Here is a 21,293-nt window from a genome sequence, read left to right as displayed (position 1 = left end):
TTCAGTAAAACAGAGCTTCCTCCATAAGGCCAGAACCTATACACCTGTATTTTTCAGTTTGTCTTTTTTTTGTGTGTGTGGCTGCATTATCAGTTTTGGATAATATTTGATACACAATTCCGACAATTCCTAGTTTTCAATTCCAGTTCATCAATTACCTTCTAAAATTGATGAATCCCACTGATGTATTTGTATTTCTTTGTTTCTGAAAACAAAAACATAAAAATAAAATAAGAAAGAGAAATATTTGAATTGGAAACCAAAATGGAACCTATATCACCAATTTTTCCCTTCCGTTTTTGTGAATAGTTATTTTTGTATTATATTCATATCCAAACATCCATTTGTTGAGAAATAAATATTCTTTCTTTTATGAGGAAAGACGGTAATAATGATGTATGCTTACAAGAAAAAACCAAAGATAGATGTACGTTTTCTGGACATTACAAATCCCACCCGCAAAAGTGTAAGAAAGACTACACATATCTGACTCCTAACCTCTTGAACATCAAATTTCACATAAACCGATGAGCACATCTATATACAGATGGAAACAACTCTGAAACTTTCAAGCAACTTGTTTGCCAACAGGTTCATCATCACCATCATCTCTTGTAAGGGTAAGAAGTTCCATTAGCTCCATTCGATACTCGAGGCCCTTAAGATAGTGCCCCAACAGCATGCACCTTAGTGTCAAAGAAAGATAAGAATCAGAATTGCATGAGCTGTATCTATCAAATGTTCATTCACTTGTACCAATATTAGTTTTTCTAGGGACACAACTATTGATTGCCTGAAATAACTTTCAAACTCAGAATATAACATAATCTCTGAGTTATGAAACATCCTACAAAACAAACATAAATAAAATAAGATATATGGACTGGGCAAGCCTAACCAGAAGAGTAGACGTGCCAAATAGTCTCGAGTCAACGAAATAAGGGGCTGAAATTGAAGTGAAGTGTCTTCGACAACTTCTGCAAAATCTCCATTCCCCATACTTGCTGCTCCAGTTGAGGTATTCTCTGAGAGCGGAGGCACCTTCGAATGCATTTTAGGAGAAAGTGTTGCAAGAAGACCATGGACAACTGAGTGAATTGTTTCTTTCAATTCAGGAGATGTTTCCGACAGCTCAGCTACCTGTTAACGGAACTGTTTGTTAGTCAAAGGAAAGTGGAAGAAGAACAAAGGATAAACATCAAGGATATCTAAAAAATTCCAGGTGCTAAACAAAGTTGCAAACTCACTCCCAATGATTATAGGAAACTATGCCAAACATATCATGTGAAGGGATCAATTTTGTATAAAATAGTCAAGTATACAACAAACTCATAAAGACAAGTAGAAGTTGCTGTAACCTGATAATTTGCACTAAGGAGCCCAACAGTTAACCAAAAGCCACACCTCATCCCTATAAATCATGGACATGAATTAGACTAAAAAACAGTTATCAGCACATACATGTCAACATATGTACATAGCAGGTGCTCGAAGTGAACCACCACATTCACTTTCTTAATGTTATCCAGCCTAAGGAGCTTAAACCAAGCTAAAGGTTCAATAATTACAATATATTCCATCTGCAGTATGAAAGTCATTGCTAGTAGAGAAAGTAATATAAATAAATTGGGCACACCTGTGCAACATCCAAAGTAGAAAACATGCTTTTTGGAATGTGAATATAAAGGTAAGGATGCTTAACCTATCCATAAGCATCTAATTTTCTTTGTAGGAAAACAAACACAAAATGGACTATAATTTTGTTAGAAGGCATTTTTTCCACCATGGTAGTAAACCCTCATGTTAGACAGAAACAGATAGCATCACGCAAATTTTGGCTGCAGCGTGGAAGGTAAAGAAATTTGTTAGATTTGTAATCTTCAAAAGTCCCAGTTTTCTTTTCTGTCTTATCATCTTAAAAGAAGATGTGAGTACGGTAAATCTTCACGGATCAAAAAAGTTATTGCAGGGAAACTTCATGTATCAAAAGGCTTCTCATATAACATTATAACACCCAGATTTGAAGTCTTCATTTCATTCTCCAGAAGATAGAAAAGCTATTTCTTGCAGTTTCGTAATGGTGTAAAAGTACTAGCACTGAAAAGCCAACAATCTCCAGTAGATGTGAGGCCTGTAACAACCTAATCTAGTGCTAGCAGATAGGTATTGATCAAAAGCTATACAATCTATGATGCTGAATTTATTTTTAAAATGGAAGAGCATAAAACATGAAGAGATTCTGAAGTGCAGCACTTTTCCAGATACCTTTTCTGGTAGCAGTGATCTCAAATAGTCCAGTAAATCATTTTTTTCTTCGCCAACAAACTGTTGCATTTGTAGGGCAGCACTTCGCCTCTTGACTTCATGGAGTTCCTTCAAAAGAGCAAAAAAGAAAACATAACAATGCAATAATGCATGAAAGGCATGCTGTATCTTGTTATCAAAGAAATGAATGGACAAAACAGATTCAAGAATAAAATAAATAAATAAATAAAAAAAAGAAGAACCAAATTCGCATTCAATTCCAAGAGAAGTGGTCTTCAGTTCAAATGAATAACACCCCCTGGTTTACTGATTAAGCTTCTCATGCTCATGAAAATTAATATTCTTTTCTCAAACGTATTCCAAATATATATGCATATAACATGACTCCACAAAGATGATCAACAAGAACCCCAAAGTCATCCCCACAGATATGCAACTTGCACAATTACGTTCAGTTCATTTCATGCAAGAATTAGCTAACATTATCATGTTAAAATTAATTTCCAGAGAAACACCATAACTTCCTCTATTAACAACTACGGTTATGTGGGAGTTTTAAAATTCTTATCATTTCATTTAAAAAAAAAAAATTCTCTTAAATTAATTGGTAAAAATAGGTTGAGTAGACTTACAGAAATGTAGAAATATATTTCATTACTTGATAATAAAATTAAAATAACTTAAACTGCAAAAGATGGTTAGATAAGAAACAGTTTGGTACAAAGAAATAACGACCTATCAGAAAATGAGGCAAATCTCAAAATAAAGGATGAAAGAAATAATAGGAAGAAAAATGGTCCATCACCTCATTAAATGCTAGCAATTAACAAATAACTGTACCAACAAGTGTTAATTAAGCCATAAGTTTAAAGGAATTTATAAAGATTACTAATTAAGAATATATATTTAAGATAATTTCATGACAATTGGCAAGATAGTATTTCTCCAGGAGATTCTCCATTTTATTAAATTTTCAATTGCATGAAGGACTATGCATCATTGGTACATGTTAGCCAGACTTTCACTTGACACTCCCAATCCTTCACCATTGTGCATTAATATAACCTTTTGGGGGGCATGACTAGCAATTTATACACAAGACAAGGATTTGCATGGCTATGACAAAAAGTTGAGTCTGATTCCTTTATTACATACCTTTTTAACAGAAGATAACTGTGATTGCAAATGACGAATATATTGCTGGGCTTCAGGAGATGTATCACCAAAGCCTTGAATATCAACAATCTCAGGTGGATCCTCAATGGTTTTTTCACAATTGGATGATAACTCATCTTTTGCGGATAATTTGATTATATTTGCAGCTTCAAGCAACATCCCTTGTATATCATGTCTAGGAACATCAAACTTTTCTTTGTCAAGATTTTCTTCATATATATCAAGGTTTCTTTCAAGGCAAAGCCGATATTCAGCATTCCGTAAAGTATACCTAAAATAGAAGAAAAAACACATCTCATATGATCTTCTAATATGATAGCTGTTAGTCGCCATAGAATAAGAAAATAGATAATAGACCAAAAAGGTTAATCCAACCAAGCAAGTCTACTGTAGCGTCAGGAATCTTAACAGCTTGTAGGCTGAATTTGTTGCAGAAATGGACGTGAATATCAAACTTATGAATGACTAAAACTAGGAGAAACTAAGGGCACGGAAGAAAGGAAAAATAAACCTGGGGGTTACATAAGGGCACAACCACACCAAAAGGTTGCAAGACTTCACCCTCACTTCTACTCCATCTGCTCAGCAACTAAAGGGAAAAACAGAAAAAAATGTAGATACATTTCACCCTCAAGAACATTAACATACCCTGTCATCATTGAAGAAACTAACAACTTGGAGAGTGGCTCCCATAAGGCCTCGATAAGAACTTGAAATTGGTCAGACGGCAACAGGCCCAACATGCCTGAAATGGTCCTTTTCATGGCATCTACAGTAGCAGGGGGGACGTCTTTCTGGATAAGGCTCACATCCAAAGGCTCTATCTCATGTATCAAATTTGAGAGAATTGATTTCTAGAACAACAGACAAATAATCCTCATCAGACAAAGGGAAGAAATAGGAAAATGATTTTTATCATCATTATGAATAAACATATTGACAAATAATTTCAGTCATCACATAGACGGAAAAACAGTGTCTACCCGGTTACAAGAATTTCAACAATCCAGTTGTGAAGTAGACAACAAACCGCATCAATATATATAAAACACAGGTGTAAAGGTTGCATCCATAATGTTGGACTTCCATGGTATCTTTTCGCTTCCACATTTGCGTACAAAATATGTCATTATACCATATGATTTTGTGGGTTATTAACAAATTCACCCCATATGTCGGTTGGATTCCAGTTTGGTCTCCAAATTTCTTTTTCTCAACGATGTCACCACTACTCTCGACTCTCAAAAACAGGTTCTTCGAAGTAATTGACCACAAGACACTTACATAAACAGACGACATGAACGGTGGATTTTTATGCAACAAGATTTGTTTGAAAAAGTAAACATTTTTTTTTTCATTGTTTTTATCAATTTTATTATTAAAAAAATTAATTTAAAAAAAAAAAATTTGATGTTTAAATAGACTGCCTACATATATACCAGTTTGGCCAATCTCAATGAAACTCTAAACTATTTACCATCAATGTTATCTTTATGAATTTGCTTAACGAAAAGGTTCAGTATTTAAACTGAGACAGTGATATTTGTAATTGTGTAACAAATAGTACAAAATTCACACCCAATTTTTCACAACTCCAAGACAATAGAATTGAAATGAAAAACAAAGAAAAAAAGAAAGCTAAAAGCTTGAGAGAGGAATTGAGATTGAAAATAGATGAACCTTAGAGGAATCGAAACGGGAGCGATTCCTGGAGCTGAGATCGTCGAAAGAAGGAGCAGAGGAAGAGCGAACGAGGGTTTGAATCCTTGAAGGGTTAGTGAAGGAGGGAAGAGGGAAGTATAGCGAAGGTCGACGAAGATGACGATGAAGGGAGCGGGTGAGAGGAAGAGAAGAGGAGGAGAGGAAGGAGGAGGGAATGGTTGCCATTTCAATAAATTCTTAAACAAAAACCACCAACAAACCTCCTCCTCCACCACCACCAACCTTCTCTCTCTCTCTCTCTCTCTCTCTCGCTCTCTGTGTCGCTACGGTTTCTGTCTCTGTCCTCCGTAGCCCCTCTTCTATCTGCAGCCACAATTCCTAGCAGGAACAACAAAAACGAATGAAAACGACGTCGCAACTTTTGCCCATATAAACATAACAAAACGACGTCGCTCTAACTAAACGCGCCGCAACGGCTGTGTATAATAATATAATAAAAATAGAAGAAAAAAGAAGAATATATTTCCAAGTTTAGAGAGCATAAATACTAAAAATTTTATAAGCTCTTTCAATAATATTTTTTTATTACTTTTTATTTTGATGTTTTCTATAAATAATAGGTGTTGTATAACTTTTTATTTTGATGTTTTCTATAAATAATAGGTGTTGTATACCATAAAATAAAATAATAGACTTTTTTTTTTTTCTATAAAAAGTTTGAACCATGAAATGACCGAAGCCATGCTTATAAAATGAGTTTATATCTTAGAATCATAGAGAAACTTAAAAAAACCATATCAGAGGAGAACCCTATGACTTCTAAGGATGGTATATCTTACACGTGCATGCATTTCTTTATCACATGCTTAATTTTTCTCTAACACTTTTGTTATACTATTTTATTAGTATATGTTTATCAATTAATTTATTATTTTATAATATTTATTTTTCAAAAGAAAATTACTATCACACCATTATATAAATTTAAAATTTAAAATAATATTACAAGTATTCTTCAGTCCAGGCATCACAAGACACAAACGACAGATACATATTTGCCGGCATTCGCTAGTAAGTGGTCTTTCCCTCCCGTACGGCCACTAGAATTGACAAAATGGAGAGTGTATAGAGTTAAAATAATTTGGTAAATAGAATCACCTTAGCGAACACATATTCTTCTTGAAGCCCATTGAATGGTCTGCGACCAATTTTTTAAGGCCTGGTTTGTGTACATTTTAATAATTTCTTCGGAGCATATTACCCAAAATAAATAAATAAATAAACAAATAAAATAACAAATTCTTTTGGAGCATTGCTACAGCCACCAATAAATTTGAATAGCAAATCATATGACGGTAAGACAGATGAGATTATTAAGTGGTATGCTCATACTTATGAAATTATGAAGCACTTCAATAACCATATTATCTGGTAATAAACTTTGTTAGCACTAACATTGATATTTTTATATTAAAATATTTATTTGCCTTGCAAGAACATCAAAAAAAAAAAAAAATTGAAAAGAAAACCAGCAAACATACTTTGCTTTTTGTAATCTTTCTACAAAATTTGACATGAAATCCAGTTGAATGAAGCACATGAATGGTGCTTACAATTTAAGTAAAACATTTATTAAACGAAAAAAACACGAAAACAACAAACCAAAAACATAAAAGGTTACCAATTGAGAAGTTATTTGTTTATTATTTTGGAAAGTTAATAAATTCAAACTCATAATCATTATCTTTGTCTGAGAAATAAGTGAATACTTGATCAAGAACGAATGCTTCTTAATTTATAAAAATAAAAACATGTTTTAACGGTTAAACACTGCTTTGGTTTTAATTAAAACATATTGAAATCTCTAAAGTGACAATTTTTTCCTTTAGATATAAGGGAGCATTAATTCGAGCAGTTCGAGGATACTGTAACTTTATAAGAGTATATAGACTAGTACATAATTAAAAACTTTACATTTATAAATTTGTAGACTGCACCAATAATAAACTTTTTGTAACTGTTTGATCTTTATTGAATTCACAAAAAAAGGAAGGAAAAAAAAAAAAAAAAAAAAAGGAGAAGAAGAGTGGTTGATCTTTATTAAGCAAAGGGAAAATTACAATCCGCTCAAAAAAATAAGAATACAGGTAAATTATATCTGCTCAAAAAAATTAAGAATATAGACAAATTATAATTTTCCCTTGATCAACCACTCTTTTTTTTTTTTTTTTTTTTTTAAAGGGTGAGTGGAGCTGACAAGCACTTGGTGGCTGAAGTTTTGGCCTGATCCATTTGGTACAACAGTCTCTCAGCCCCTACACATGCGCGACGCTTCTCCAACACCGTCGCGAATGTGAAACAGGGAAATGTAGTACTACAAAATACAGACTTGGATACTAATTTTATAAAAGCTGAGACAATTTTGCATTTCATTATAAAAACTGAGACAATTTTGCATTTCACATTCAAGTTGGCCAAACATGTAAAAAAGGGCTACCAATCTACCAATCAAAGCTTAGGGTAAATCCTCAAAATGTGAATTCATAAATAGATATGTATATATATATATATATAATAAATAAAAATAAAACTCATTTTGGCTTTATAGGATTGTCTAGAATAGAAGCAAGGCTTCAGGAGGTAGTGTTTGATTGTATTTTCATCCAGGTCCAGCTGCTAGTTGATATTGTGTTTTTGGTATCCACATGAGACCTTTTAGTGAACTATCGCTTTTTTCCTATTTTGTAAGGAAAAATATCTTCAAAGTAAAATGCAATTCTTGATTCTATAATGGTGTTCACATATATGTCAAGAATATTAGATTTATACAACAAAAATCAATATATGTTACTAAGGTCCCATTTTGACTTTTTTGGAAAAACATACTGCAATTTTGGTAAGACATTCCCAAATTTTCATATACTTATATATAAGTTTTCGACATTTTTATAACTTATATGGTGTTTTATCTAATTTCTTATAAGGTAATTTATTTATAATTAGATTACAAGTCAATATAAAGCTTCTCCCTACAAATCTTAATAAGGAATTCATTATTTCTTTTAACATACGATTTTTGCGTTTAGCTATACTATTTTGTTGTCGTGAATAAGAAGTAAATGTTTGGTGTATAATATAATGTTCTAAACAGAATTCCTCAAAAGGTGCTTTATAATCACCTCCTCTATCACTGCTCAAAATTTTTATTTTCTTGCTTAGTTGGTTTTCTATCTCATTTTTATAACATTTAAACATTCCAATTGCTTAATTTTTACTTTACCATAAATCAGAATAACAAAATCTTGTAAATCATCTATAAAAGTAATAAAATACTTTTTTCCACCTCTAGTTTATATATATTTTAAACCATATGTGTCATTATGAACTAATTCTAGAGCATCTATACCCTTTTGCACATTTTGGAATAGAGTTCTAATTAATTTAGCTTCTACACATGCTTCACATTTATAATCAAAGTCAATCTCAAATTTAAGTGATAAGTCTGTGTTAATTAATTTGCATAGTATATCATAATTACATGTCCAAACCTACCATGCTATAAATTAATGACTCCATAATATAAGTAGAAGAATTAACTTTATTATTATTAATAGGAGGTACAATCATCAATAATTTCATTTTAAATAAACCATCAGATAAATATCATTTTCCTACATACATCCCATTTTTAATGAATATAAATTTGTCAGCCTCAAAACTAACTTAAATTCATTTTTGCTAAGCACAGATCCATATATTAAATTCTTTTTTATTTTAGGTATATGAAGAATATTGTTAAGAGTAAGTTCCTTGTTGGATGTCATCCTTAGAACTATTTTCCCTTCGCTTTCAACCTTAAATGTTGAGGAATTTTCCATAGAAAGATGTTCTCCCGTATACACACCATATTAAGTGGTAAACATATTCCTATTAGAATATATGTGTCTAGTAGCACTAATGTCTACCAGCCACTTTTTGTTATTACAAACCAAATTCATTTTAAAAATCATAGCTGCAAGGTTCATTTCTTCTATGTCAATTAATAACTTGTCTTCTTTTGTCATGTGTACTTGAGATTTAATCTTCTTGTTATCACTTCTTGCTTTCTAATTTCTATATTATTTGCATGATGACCTTGCTTATTGCATACAAAACATTTCTCTTTGAACTATTTTGCATTTTTTAGCTATTATTTTGCCCAAAATACTTTTTCTTTTTCCCATTTTTCTATCCACTCTCAATCACATTGAATTCAGCCTCCAGCTAATGAGCTTTAGTGTTCTTGTCAGAGGTTCGATTGTCTTCCTCAATTCTAAGATGAACAATCAGACCTTATTTTCTTATGCTTATGCTTCAAATAGTTCTTCAAATATTTCTAAGAAGGTAGCAACTTTTGTATAACAGTAGCAGCGTGAAACGATTCACTCAAAGTCATATTTTCAACATGTATTTTATGAAGAATCAATTGGAGTTCTTGTACTTGATTCATAACAATTTTAGAATTACCATTTTGAAATCAAGAAACCTTCCAACCACAAATTTCTTCATGCAAGCATCCTCAGTTTTATGCTTTTTATCCAAGCACTCCTAAAGTTTTTTAGAAGTCCCAATTGGACTATAAACATTATCCAAAACATTGAGGATGTAGTTCTTGCATAGAAAATGTCCATGTTTCCATGCATTCACAATTGCTACAGTTGTCCGATTTGTTTCACTTTCATTAAGATCAGGAGTCTTCTCATTCAAACCTTTGCTAAATTCAGAGTTGTGAGAAAAAAGAGTATCTTTTGTTGCCTCTTTTAAAATCAGTATCATTGAACTTTTCAAACTTTTCTCCATGATTCACTGAGTAGAGATAGAATTTTGGCCTGTATTCACCATTTGTCTGTTAACTTTAAGTCATAGACCAATTACTATCAAAAAATAATCTTTAATCAAACTTTGTTTATTAAACAAAGTTTAAAACAAGCACTGTCATAAACAAAATTAAAGGAAACAAAATAAAAAATAATATCGGTCTTTGCATAAATAGCATACACATACATAAAAATATCAAAACTAGAGCAAGCAAAGAAATTATTCCAAAATTTACATGCATATCTTCACGTTGACAATATGAAAGCTAAACAAGAATAAAATAACTCAATCCACATATACAATTGAATTAACTAAATGTAATAAGTATAGGGACTAAGTAACCAGAAACTATAGTTATATATAAATATAAAGACTGATCAAAGACCCAAATCAATATACAAATATATATATATATATATATATATATATGAGAATTGAATAAAAACCAAAATCACCTGCAGATATTAATATCTATAACAATAATGAATTATATAAAAAAAAACCAATCACAACATGAAGAAAGTATGTTGTATATAGATAGTATAATACTTATATAAAACCAATCACAACCTTGCATGTCGTGATTCGAGAAAACGATCAAGGGTGATGATTCCAATTTGGGGGTTTTTAAGCTAGGTGAGCTCACCAATGCCACTTCTGCCAGCTTGATATGCTACTCTCTTTCTTTCATGGAAGTTCCTCCACATGCAAAGCCGCCGTTTATGGTATTGATGATGTTATCATATTTTTTCTAAGGTTCTTCATCCTTTGTGTCCAGCTTCTTTCCTTTTGACATGAATTCTTTCAAGTATCCTCTCTTGATGAGGGCTTCAATTTCCTACTTCAGCTGTCTGTACTCTATAGTAAGATGACCGTAGTCATTGTGAAAAGCACAGAACTTTCCAATGTCTCGGAGTCGAGGATTTGCTGTCATTTTCTTTGGCCATTTCACGTACTTCTTTTCTTCTAATTGTTCAACCAGTTGTTCTGGAGTGACTGTCAAAGAGTAGTATTTGAAAGGATCGCTATCTTTGTCTTGCCTTCTTCTTTCGACTCTTGTTGCCTTTATTTGGAGTCGAGGGGGTCGAGTTTGTTTCTCCTGAGACAAAGTCTGATCTACCTCCATCATAGATTCTTCTTTCTTAAGATTTCGAGTCCTACCTCTTTTCTCTATCTTTCGGTCTCCTTCCAGGTTAATGTTAGGTCTAAAATATTGATGATTTTATACCATATTTATAGCTTAATATTTGTTAGTTTGTGTTAATTTGTTATGAAAAGATACTTAATTATGTATTTTTCTTAATCTAGGTAAAAGAGGAAGAATTTTAAGAAAACAACCATAAAAATGGATTCTTTGGGTCGAATTATGGTGGGAAGCAAGATTTGAGCTCGAACAAACTAAGCATTAAAAAGAGTTATCATCATTTAAAGTTTGGAATTTATAAAAAGGAATATGCTAGTTAAATCTCCACCATTGATCAAAAGAGGGAATCAAGGCAATTTGAGGGCCAAGATAAAAACAAGTGGCAATAATTGGTTAATTCATCATTAATGAGGCACATGTCATGTCACATGCTTCATTAAGGGTAAATTAGACTAATTAACTATTTTTTAGGAGGAATTAGATAAAAGGAAAGTAGTAGAGACCAAGTAATATACAGTTTCCTTTTTACAAATGAAATTCGTCCAACCCCTTTTATGGCCCAAAAAAGGTATCTTCAAAGACTCCCACATTGAAAATAAAGAGAGAAAAAGATTCTCAAGGCCCTATATATATAGCCCCCACCACATTGAAGGAAGATATACAAGTTTAGAGAGTTATTTAAGAGCTTTTAGGACCCTTAAATAGAAACAAACCAAATTTTGGGAGTTTCTAAGATTCTGTTAAGGGTTCTAGAGTTTTAAAGTTTTAGAGTTTTAGAAGATCAATTGGAGAGCTGGGAGGAGGCAGAGAGACGTGGGCTTGCTTGGAGAAGAAGGCTACGACTTTGAGAGCTCTTGGAGGAGAATTTCTTTAATAGTTTTTATTCTCTTTTCCTTTCTCTTTAATTGTGAATCTTATTATTTTTAATAATTATGGATGTTGAAATTATTTTTACCATGAACTAATTTTCATAGCTAGGGCTATGATGTAGCCCTAACTATGAAGGTTTAATTATTTTAATATATGTTGAGTTTTATTTAATTAGTAATATGTTTTGTTAATAAATCATTGGTATATTTAAAGCTTTCATAGGCCGGAAGGAATGAATGATTTTAATAATATTTGAGCTTGGAAAAGGATAATATTATGGATCTCCAATGATTTACATGAATGCATAATTGATTGGAAAATAGTTATGTCTCATGCCATATTATTTGCTTAATCTATGCTTGATGAATTTGCATGATTTAATTTATAGGCCGGAAGGAATAAATTAGGTTATGTGAATATTATCAATTGTGAGTGGAAACTACTTTTGATTAATTTTGTGATTAAGTGTGGTTAACAAAATTACTAGTTAATTAAATTCACATATTTAAGTAATTAAATTGGAATAGTTAGTGGTGAAATCAAATGTCCTAGTATTTATAATTATTCAATTCTCTCTCATACTTGAAATTGATCTAATTTTAATTGATTGCTTTTGTTTAATTTAGTTTATTTAGTTTTCAATTGCCATCTTAAATTTTAGTTCAAATATTATCAAAACCTAATTATCTTTGGTACTTAATACTTAATCCCTTGGGTACGACAATCCTATTTTTCCACTTTATTACTTGAAAACGATTCGTGCACTTGCGAGTTGATTTTACACATCAGTTAACGTACTTCGTTGCTCGAGAAATTGCTTCGATCATTGTTTTGGGTACCCTTTCTGTAAGCGATTCGTATAAATGAATTTCTCTCAAAAAAATTCCTGAAAGCTTCTATTGCAATTGATTCATTACAATCTAATATACCGACCTTTTCTTTGTTGAATCTTTATGTGTAAGCCTTCAAGCACACATTTCTTCCTTGGGTTATTGTGAAAAGATGGTTTGCTTCTTTCTTTACCTTCATGCTCGAAGCAAATCGCTTTTTGAAATGGTTGATGAGTTCTTTGAAAGAATGAATCAATTCTAGTTTGAGACTGTCAAACCAAGTCAGCGCAGCTCCTTAAGACTTGTAGCAAAAATTTTGCACATTATGGCTTCTTTTCTATCATGGGGTAACCTGAGCAGGAACATAGCGTGACAACATTGTATCAAATATTCCAATGGGTCAGACGTATCATAATAAAGATCGAATTTTAGGAGAACGAATCGAGATGGCAGATTTGTCTTGGCTATCCATCTGACAAATGGAGTATGTACCAGATTTGAAACCCATCGTTGGTCAAACTGGGCCACACCTTTCTATCTCTTGACTTATTCCTGCACTATTTCTCTCAAATCTTCTTTGTCTTCCTGAGTTGGTTTCTTCATTTTTGAAGTCCCTTCATTATGGTCATGTCTCCTTTTTTGTTCTTTGTCGTTATGACTCTTTATGGCGATGCTGCGAAGTGGTTGAGATTTAGACAGCCTGTCTTCATGTGACTTGTCTCGGCTTACCTCTCGCTATTGTTCTGCTAGTACTTCTTCTCTCCTTACTCCTGTAAGGGGAAGTAATTGTTGTAGTTGTTGCATGAACTCTTGGTTCACTTTCCAAGTTTGTTCGTACATAGTTGCCATTTCTTGGACTTTTGATTGGAGTGATTGCACTTCGGTCTATAAAGCAAAAATTTGCTTGCCTTGGGTGAGATTATCTTGGGAAGCCAATGCCAAAATCCTCAATGGATCTTTTTGTTTGCTGTTTTCTCCCCCTACCTGGCGCGCCAAACTGTTGATATTGAAATTTGGATAGCTTCCAGCCAGGCAAAATGCTGAAGTGGCAATTGGAATGTAGGATATGAAACTGCAAAACAAGGGACAGAAGAGCAAAAGTAACCTTGGCACCGATATGGTGTGGTTCCAACCAAAAGCACTCTAACGCTCAAGTCAAATTACGAACTCACAGTTGATGCTAAAATAACTGTAGTTGATTGTATTTTTTTTAGCGTACCTTGAATGGGGGTGCCCTTGTTACCTTTATAACAGTTTTAATATGTTTTGAACCAATTTGAAGCGTATTTTCAGGAGGATTTTGAGGATTCTATTGACCTGCTTTGAACTCCATCTGAATTCTGTTTGAAATGATTCTGCGAGATCTTGACCCATCTTGATTGGATTCTTCTTTCTTTTAGAATTCAGAGATCTTGATATTTACTCATGTATTGTTTTGTTTCTGTGCTTTTTTCGGGTTTTAGGTAGTTTTGTTTGTTTGTTTGTTTTTTTTTTTTTATATCGAATCCCACAATATCATGTCTTACCTTCAGACAATTTGTCTCGACTAATATGTCCGAAGTTAATTATTTTGGATATATCGAACTTTTGATCCGTGTCGTCCCTTTCTTAACCGAGATATGGTAGTCATTAGGATATTACTGCTGACGTTGCTGCTTATTAGATGAACTTTACTGATTTGTCTTGCGACATTTTCGTATTAAATTATTTTACCCATACATTAAATATATTAATATTCATAGCCAAAAGAATATACAGATGACAAGAAATTTTTTTATATAGATGAACTTGTATTCATAGCCGAGTGTCTTTGCCACTACATCTGCTAATTGATTGGCTTATCTAGCAGTTCATTTTAGTGTCCAAGAAGGTACACAAAACCTTTGTCTAAGAAGAACTTCATTGTGATTATCCCATCCACCAGGATCCTCATCTGAGTTGATGCTTTTGATTAGCACTTGTGAATCACAACACCAATATTCAGCATCATTCCAAGCATTGTCATTTGCATAATCATTTTTCCACTTCAAAGATTTCAATTTACATATCACACAAGATATATAGAAAGTTGGATGCAAAAGACAAAGAAAAGTAGTTTACTAATTATCAACTTCCTGTAATTAAAGAGTGTTGTTGGAAAACCAATAAAATTAATTTCACACATTATATTTGAAAGATCTTCTTTATTATGAAAAATATGCTCCTTATAATAAAAGCAAGTAAACAAACATATAAATAAAGAATAGGTTGGAAACTCTCTAACAATGCGCAATTGGGATTAAGCCACGTAGATAAACAAACACAACAAAAACAAAGAAAGAATACTAATAATGCATATAGGAAAATAAAAAAAAATATCAGTATATTGATAGAGATTTTTTTTTTTTTTTTTTTTGTCTTTTCCAAAATCAGAAAAGCAATTGGATAGGGAAAATAAAGGATGGAACTGGCAATCTACATCAAGCGTGACACCGCCAACTAGGAGAGCTATTAAATGAATAACCCAAATAACCAATTATCCCAAACACTTAGAGAAAGGGAATCTATAAAGCTTACACTTTTTACTAAAATTCCAGCACATCGCAGACATATATGCTAGTAAGCTTTTGGTTTTGTTATTTGATGATTCAGAAAAGCCATAAATGATTCATCACCTCCTTATTGGACTTATTTGGGGCAATTTGCAAATAGATAATTACATTTGGTGAGTTTACGAAAAATGGGTCAGTGCTCACACATGCTGCTTTTGCTTTACACCTTTAATTGATGTTGGAAATGGGTCGATGCCCGTGGTCCCTTCTCTTACTAATACACAAACAAGCCATTTCCTTCTCCTTTTCAGTGTTTTTTTTTTTCTTTTTTTTTTTTTTAAAAAATAATTAAGTTTTCCCTCAATCCTACTTTATCAAACATATGTTGCTTTTATGTAGGACTAGTGTATTTTGCATGTCATTCTATGAGGGTTTAAAAAAAAAAGGAAAAAAAAAAAAAGCATCTAATATATTAAAAAAGAAGCACGAAATTAAGAAAAGTTTTTGCTTAATTTTAAAAAGATGATTAATTGTACTTTAGCATACTCTTAATTTGACGTAGTTGCATTTTAAATTCCAAAGTTTAAAATGTTTCAATTAGATTTAGATTGGATTCTTTGATTAGGGGTGGTTAACCACTCAATCCCACTTTAGTAAATGAGATTAAATGCAATTTCGTCCAATTCTTTCAATTTAAACAATTATTTTTAAAAACATTTGCATCTTCTTATCATATATTTTTGGCCTTGCATTTAATGCCATTTATCAAAAATCTTATTGGACAAAAATATAATAAATGGTTTATTGCATTTTAATATCCTCTAATTTGGAGATGTTACATTTTTTACTTTCAAATTTTAATTTATCGCATCTTGATCCAATTTGTGTTTTTTTTTTTTTTTTTTTGGGGCTAACGGCAATTAATGATTGAACCACTCTAAAATGCAAATATTTAAAAGTAGAAGGTTCAAATCACACAAATTTGAAACTAGATAGCCTAAATTCTATAAATAGAACCAAATTGCATTGTAATACTAGTCAAATGAGATAGAGTTGTTTACCTTTAGCAAAAATTCCAATTATGTAAATTGAAACTTGATGACTTAAATTGCAAGATTTTAGATTGGATTGGAAATACAATTTTCCAAAATTAGATTGAAATATAATAAATCCCATAAAATTAACACATTAAAACATATTAAATTGGTTTTAAATTTGAGGATGCAAAGTGTAATTAACTCAAACTAGTCAATATTAAATTACAACTAACACCTTAAAGAACACATTGTCAGAATATTGTTATTGAAATCCAATTCATTAGTGGTGAATTCATTATCCACTGATATTTATGCAAATTTCAATTTTGTGATAATTGGAAGCACCTGAAACTTTTTTTTTCCAGGTGATGGCCTTGGTCTATTGGAGGGTTTTACTTTTGTAGGGACAAGCACTTGAATTTAGTCAAAAAGTTTGTATACATATTTATATATATTGATATATAATTGTGGAAAGTAGCGAGAAAGAAAGACTAATCTCAAAGAGAAAATGATGAGGATGGAAAGAGAGGTGAGGCTCCCACCACCACATGTAATAAAAATAAAGATAATAGTGCACGTTTCACGTATGGTTTTCTTTGGTTTTCACCACCCAATTTGAGATATGTATGGGTGAGTAGGCCTCCTCTTTTCAATTTTTTCTATTTCATCGTCGGCTACTTTCTTATACAAAGAATCTTGAAAGTTTAAAAGGCAAGTAATGGGAATATTAATGATGGTGATTAAAGAGGTGAAATCATGAGAATATTGAATGAAGAATTTGGGACCAAAAATCACTACAATATTGTAACTTTACCCGTCTATTATGGTTTTCTTTTTTTTTTTTTTTTATCTTTCTCTTATTTTGTTTCTCTAATATTGTTTCAGGAAAGAAGATTTTTCTATACATATATATTCATAAACCATCACAAATTTTCATCCTATCAGTAGCTTATCATTAATTATACGATATCCTAAATAAAAAGTGTAAATTATCTTGATTAAGAAAACTTTTTTTTCTTCATTTAAAAAAAAAAATTTAATTTAAGGCCGTATATATTTTCAGGACAGAATTATCTTTGTCTTTCTATATAGCCATATGACAAAGAAGTTTGAATTTATTTTTTATATAGTTTTATTCGGTTTTTCCATGTTGGAGTAGGAGATTTAAACTCAGCCTTTTCTTATGGAAGACGATGAACTTTCTATTGGGAGCAAAAGATGTTTAAATTTGAACGAAAAATATATAAAATGTCAATGGTTATAGTTAAACATATAGCATTTAGCTTTGCAGTGAACTTTCACCCATAAAGTTATAAAAATAAATAAATAAATAATTACATTATGGGATTGATTTACTAAATAAAAGACAAAAAGCAAACAAAATGGAAGACTATTAAATAAAATTAGATAATATGAATTAGTAACATAAAAAGCTGATATGAAATGTAACTACTTCTTTTTCTGAAATTTCTTACTTAGTTGTTTCAAAGCTAAGAAACTTTTGTTTTAAATAACGAGATAATGGATGTTAATCCATTAGAACTGAAGAACCGGCTCATCATCAGTCCATATATAACACATATGTTGTCAGTTTTTTGTTGCCATTCAGAACACTTTCATCTCACAAAACACCTCTCTACACAAAAATGCCTCTCCATCGCATATGATGAGGCATTATTTCATAATTAGTAGTTGACAATTGAAATCTTCATTTATACATACATTATTTGTTTATTCAATAATTTTCTAATGCAGACGTCCGCTTAAAAAAATTGATTTTTAAAAAACCATCATATAAATTTCTATTATTTACTATTATTAATTATGATTTTTTTTAAAATACCATCATCTAAAATTATATTCATATTTTATTACATTTGCATAAAAAAACAGACTGTTTGTTTATTTATATAGAAATTTAATGGAAAAATAAAGCTCCATTTAAATTTTGAAATCCATATCTTTGTATATATATATATATATATATATATTTTGGGAAGTTGGAAAAGGGAATCATAAATAAAGCCAACAACAATAATAGAGGGAAAAGCAGGTGAAAAAAAATAATAATAATTGTGGTGCATATATGATGGGGATAAGCATGTGAAAAAGAACCAAAAGCAAAGGTTTATCCTCTTTCATTCAATTACAAACTTTCCATTACGTGAAAAGTAACAATTGACAAAGGATAAAACCCACAACTTCTTTTCCACAGTTTAATTGAACCCAAAATACAAAACCTGAACAACAAACGTCCTAATCAAACTTACATTTTTATACTCTACTTTTTTCCACAATAATACTCCTACCCATTAAAAAGAAAAAAGAAAAAAAAAAAAAAAGACCTAAAATGTAAATTTTGTTTTCCTAAAAATTAAATTTATAGAAAAATAAAACCTGTATGACAATTGACCACCTTGTTGACTTAAGACACATAACAGTTAATTAGTTTCGAGTGAAATTTATTATTATTATATATTTTTACCGTCTCCTTTCTGGAGTCCAATGTGGCAAGGCGGGGCTAAAATGCGCCGAGACTACTCTAGAATCCAAAAGCTCCATGATGGGAGTAAAATTCACACACCTCGGCACCTTATACTGGTTGATAGACGCCCCTCTTGAGATCGCGTAGTCCATCAGCTCCTCAAACGTGCCGTTTTTCACCACACGTATCTCCAGCGGTCCGATCGAGTTGTCCGCCACTCGGCCTTGTCTGTACACCGAGTTCAGCGATTCCTCCATAGCTAAACAGCACCGGTTCAGCAACTCGCCGCTCGGCGAGTTGGCTTGGTCTTTCACCAGCAATTCCCAGTAGATCACGTAGTGCCCCGGAATCGTCCCCGTGTCGGCGTAGCTCGTGTACTCGACGACGCTGGTGTTGAATTCGGTGAGGAGTTTGGAAGCGTTCTCGACGGCCTTCTGCAATTCGGCCTCGTCGGTCTTGTCGGAATCGATGCTGAGCAAGACGTTCTTCCTCCTCACGAAGTGGAATTGCGGCGCCGAATTGTGGAATCCGGTGACCCGGAGTATGTCGCCGACCCGGTACCGGTAGAGTCCGGCGTAGGTGGTGATAACCAGCTCGTATTCCTTTCCCATCTCGACGTCCACCATGTCGACGAGTTTCGGCGACGAGTCCCCGGACGAGTTAGTAGGCTCGTGGGGGAGGAACTCGAAGTAGGCCATGTTTGGCATTATGGTGTATGAGACTTCGGAGGGTTTGCACATCGGGTTCAGATTGAGTCCGAAATAGCACTCCGACGACGCGTACATCGTACACGCCATCGGCAATCCGCCGCTGTAGTAATCCAGGGTCGGAATGTACTGAGCCATTGCTCCGGTGACGATCACGTCTAGATATTTGGTGTTCGGCCAGATTCTGGTTATGATTCCCTCCCAATTTTCCTTGGAACACTCGCTGGAAACGAACTCCGCAAGTTCCGGGTCGGGTTTAAGGATCCGGACCATGCAGTCCTTTATGGCCGGGTCGGTTATTTTGGGGTTCAGTGTTCCAGTTCTTATGTCGTCGGCGAGTAGCCGCCAGTTGAGCTGGAGGAACCGGATGGCTCGGAGGAGACCAGAAGCGAAAACGGCGCCGAGTCGAAGGACTTGTTGGCGCTCCAAGAGGCCGCAGAGCATCTGGGTGTACATGCTCTGGAAAGAGTCGGCGCAGAGGATGGCTTCATTTGGGCTTGTGTAGACATTGTACGGGTCGTATGGTCGGGTCTTGAAATGTTCGCTCTTGTAGTAGCTGGTGAGGACGGGTCGGGCCAAGAGCCCTCCCGGTGTCTTTGTTTCGGACTTCACGAACAAGAAGTATAGCCCTTTGCCTTTGTCCAAACCCGGCACGTAACTGTTCCATTAAAAAATTACGCGGTCAAACATTTATTTTTTAAAAATAATTAAAAAGGAGAAAAATTGAATAAACAGCAAAGAAATAATAAAATAAAATAAAAAAATCCGTTAAATGCGCTGAAAAAAGTTTTCTTTAACTTACAGGTTCATCACTGGCATGAGCAAGCTGTACAGAAGTTGACGACGATCCAGCTCTTCCTGAATTGTTGGCATGAGCTTTCTTTCACCAGCCGAAGTCCCCGAACTGTGTGAAAAATAATTCAATAAAAAATCAGAATCAAAATTAAATAAAGAAATCTGAGCAATATGACTGAGTCAATGTTATATATATATATTCTCACCTGGTGAGGAATTCGGATACAGGGTGAGCCGACAAAATAGCAGAGCGATCTCCATTTGCAATTCGCTGAATTTCAGGCTGAAGATCCTCATAGGTAATCACAGGCAGTTTGGATTTGTAAGTTTCGCGGTCGTTAGCACCGTCGAGTTTGAACCTTTTCAGGTACTCAGTCTTGGCGTTACGGCTCAAGATTTCGGCCAACACCGTCTCTTGGACGGCGTCGGCATTGCGAGTCATTTCCTCGATGAATTGAAGAGCTTTCGCGTCTTTCTCGCAGGCCGGTGGGCCGAGAGGTGAAGAAAGAGCAGAGTCAACAGCCATTTGTAACGAGTACTGCAAGGTTTCTTTTATGAGAAAAAGAGAATGCGTGTAATATCTAAAGAACAGAGAGGGAGAGAGAAAGAGAGTGTTTCAGAGAGAGAGAGAGAGAGAGAGAGAGAAATTGAAATTGGAAGAGAGAGTTGAAAAGTTAGGTTGATGAGGAAGTGGGTGGGGGTGGGAGGGAGTATTAATAGGGGGAGAAATAAGGGAGCAGGGCGTGTGAGAAGTGCCACGTCATGTGTCGCCACGTAAATGGGGGGGTTTCCATTTAGGAGGAGCAAAAGGATGATTGAAATTTTGGATTGGAGGTAGGGGTAGGGGTAGGGGTAGGGGTAGGGGTAGGGGTAGGAGGGAGAGTAAAAAAACATAAAGACCAAAGGTGCAGGGAAGAAAGGGGACAAAGTGGGG

The 21,293-nt window shown here is 33.5% G+C and overlaps 2 protein-coding genes across 2 annotated transcripts; both read right to left on the bottom strand.

Moving 5' to 3' along the window:
* Nucleotides 1–274: 274 nt before the first annotated feature.
* LOC107403979 (uncharacterized) lies at nt 275–5,461 on the bottom strand. Its single transcript, XM_016010910.4, has 6 exons — nt 5,122–5,461; nt 4,090–4,295; nt 3,421–3,712; nt 2,266–2,373; nt 899–1,140; nt 275–686 (listed from the first exon to the last, which is right to left on the bottom strand). Exons 1-6 carry the CDS (start codon nt 5,326–5,328, stop codon nt 569–571), a joined length of 1,173 nt encoding a protein of 390 aa, XP_015866396.2. The 5' UTR covers nt 5,329–5,461; the 3' UTR covers nt 275–568.
* Nucleotides 5,462–18,426: 12,965 nt separating this feature from the next.
* On the bottom strand, nt 18,427–21,048 carry LOC107403983 (probable indole-3-acetic acid-amido synthetase GH3.1). Its single transcript, XM_016010914.4, has 3 exons — nt 20,566–21,048; nt 20,367–20,468; nt 18,427–20,222 (listed from the first exon to the last, which is right to left on the bottom strand). The coding sequence occupies exons 1-3, from the start codon at nt 20,883–20,885 to the stop codon at nt 18,854–18,856; spliced, it is 1,791 nt and encodes a 596-aa protein (XP_015866400.2). The 5' UTR covers nt 20,886–21,048; the 3' UTR covers nt 18,427–18,853.
* Nucleotides 21,049–21,293: the final 245 nt, after the last annotated feature.

The sequence above is a fragment of the Ziziphus jujuba genome, chromosome 9 (genome assembly GCF_031755915.1).
Source record: "Ziziphus jujuba cultivar Dongzao chromosome 9, ASM3175591v1".
Lineage (NCBI taxonomy): Eukaryota > Viridiplantae > Streptophyta > Magnoliopsida > Rosales > Rhamnaceae > Ziziphus > Ziziphus jujuba.
The sequence above is the reverse complement of the archived record's forward strand: the minus strand, read 5'-3'. Positions and strand labels throughout refer to the sequence as shown.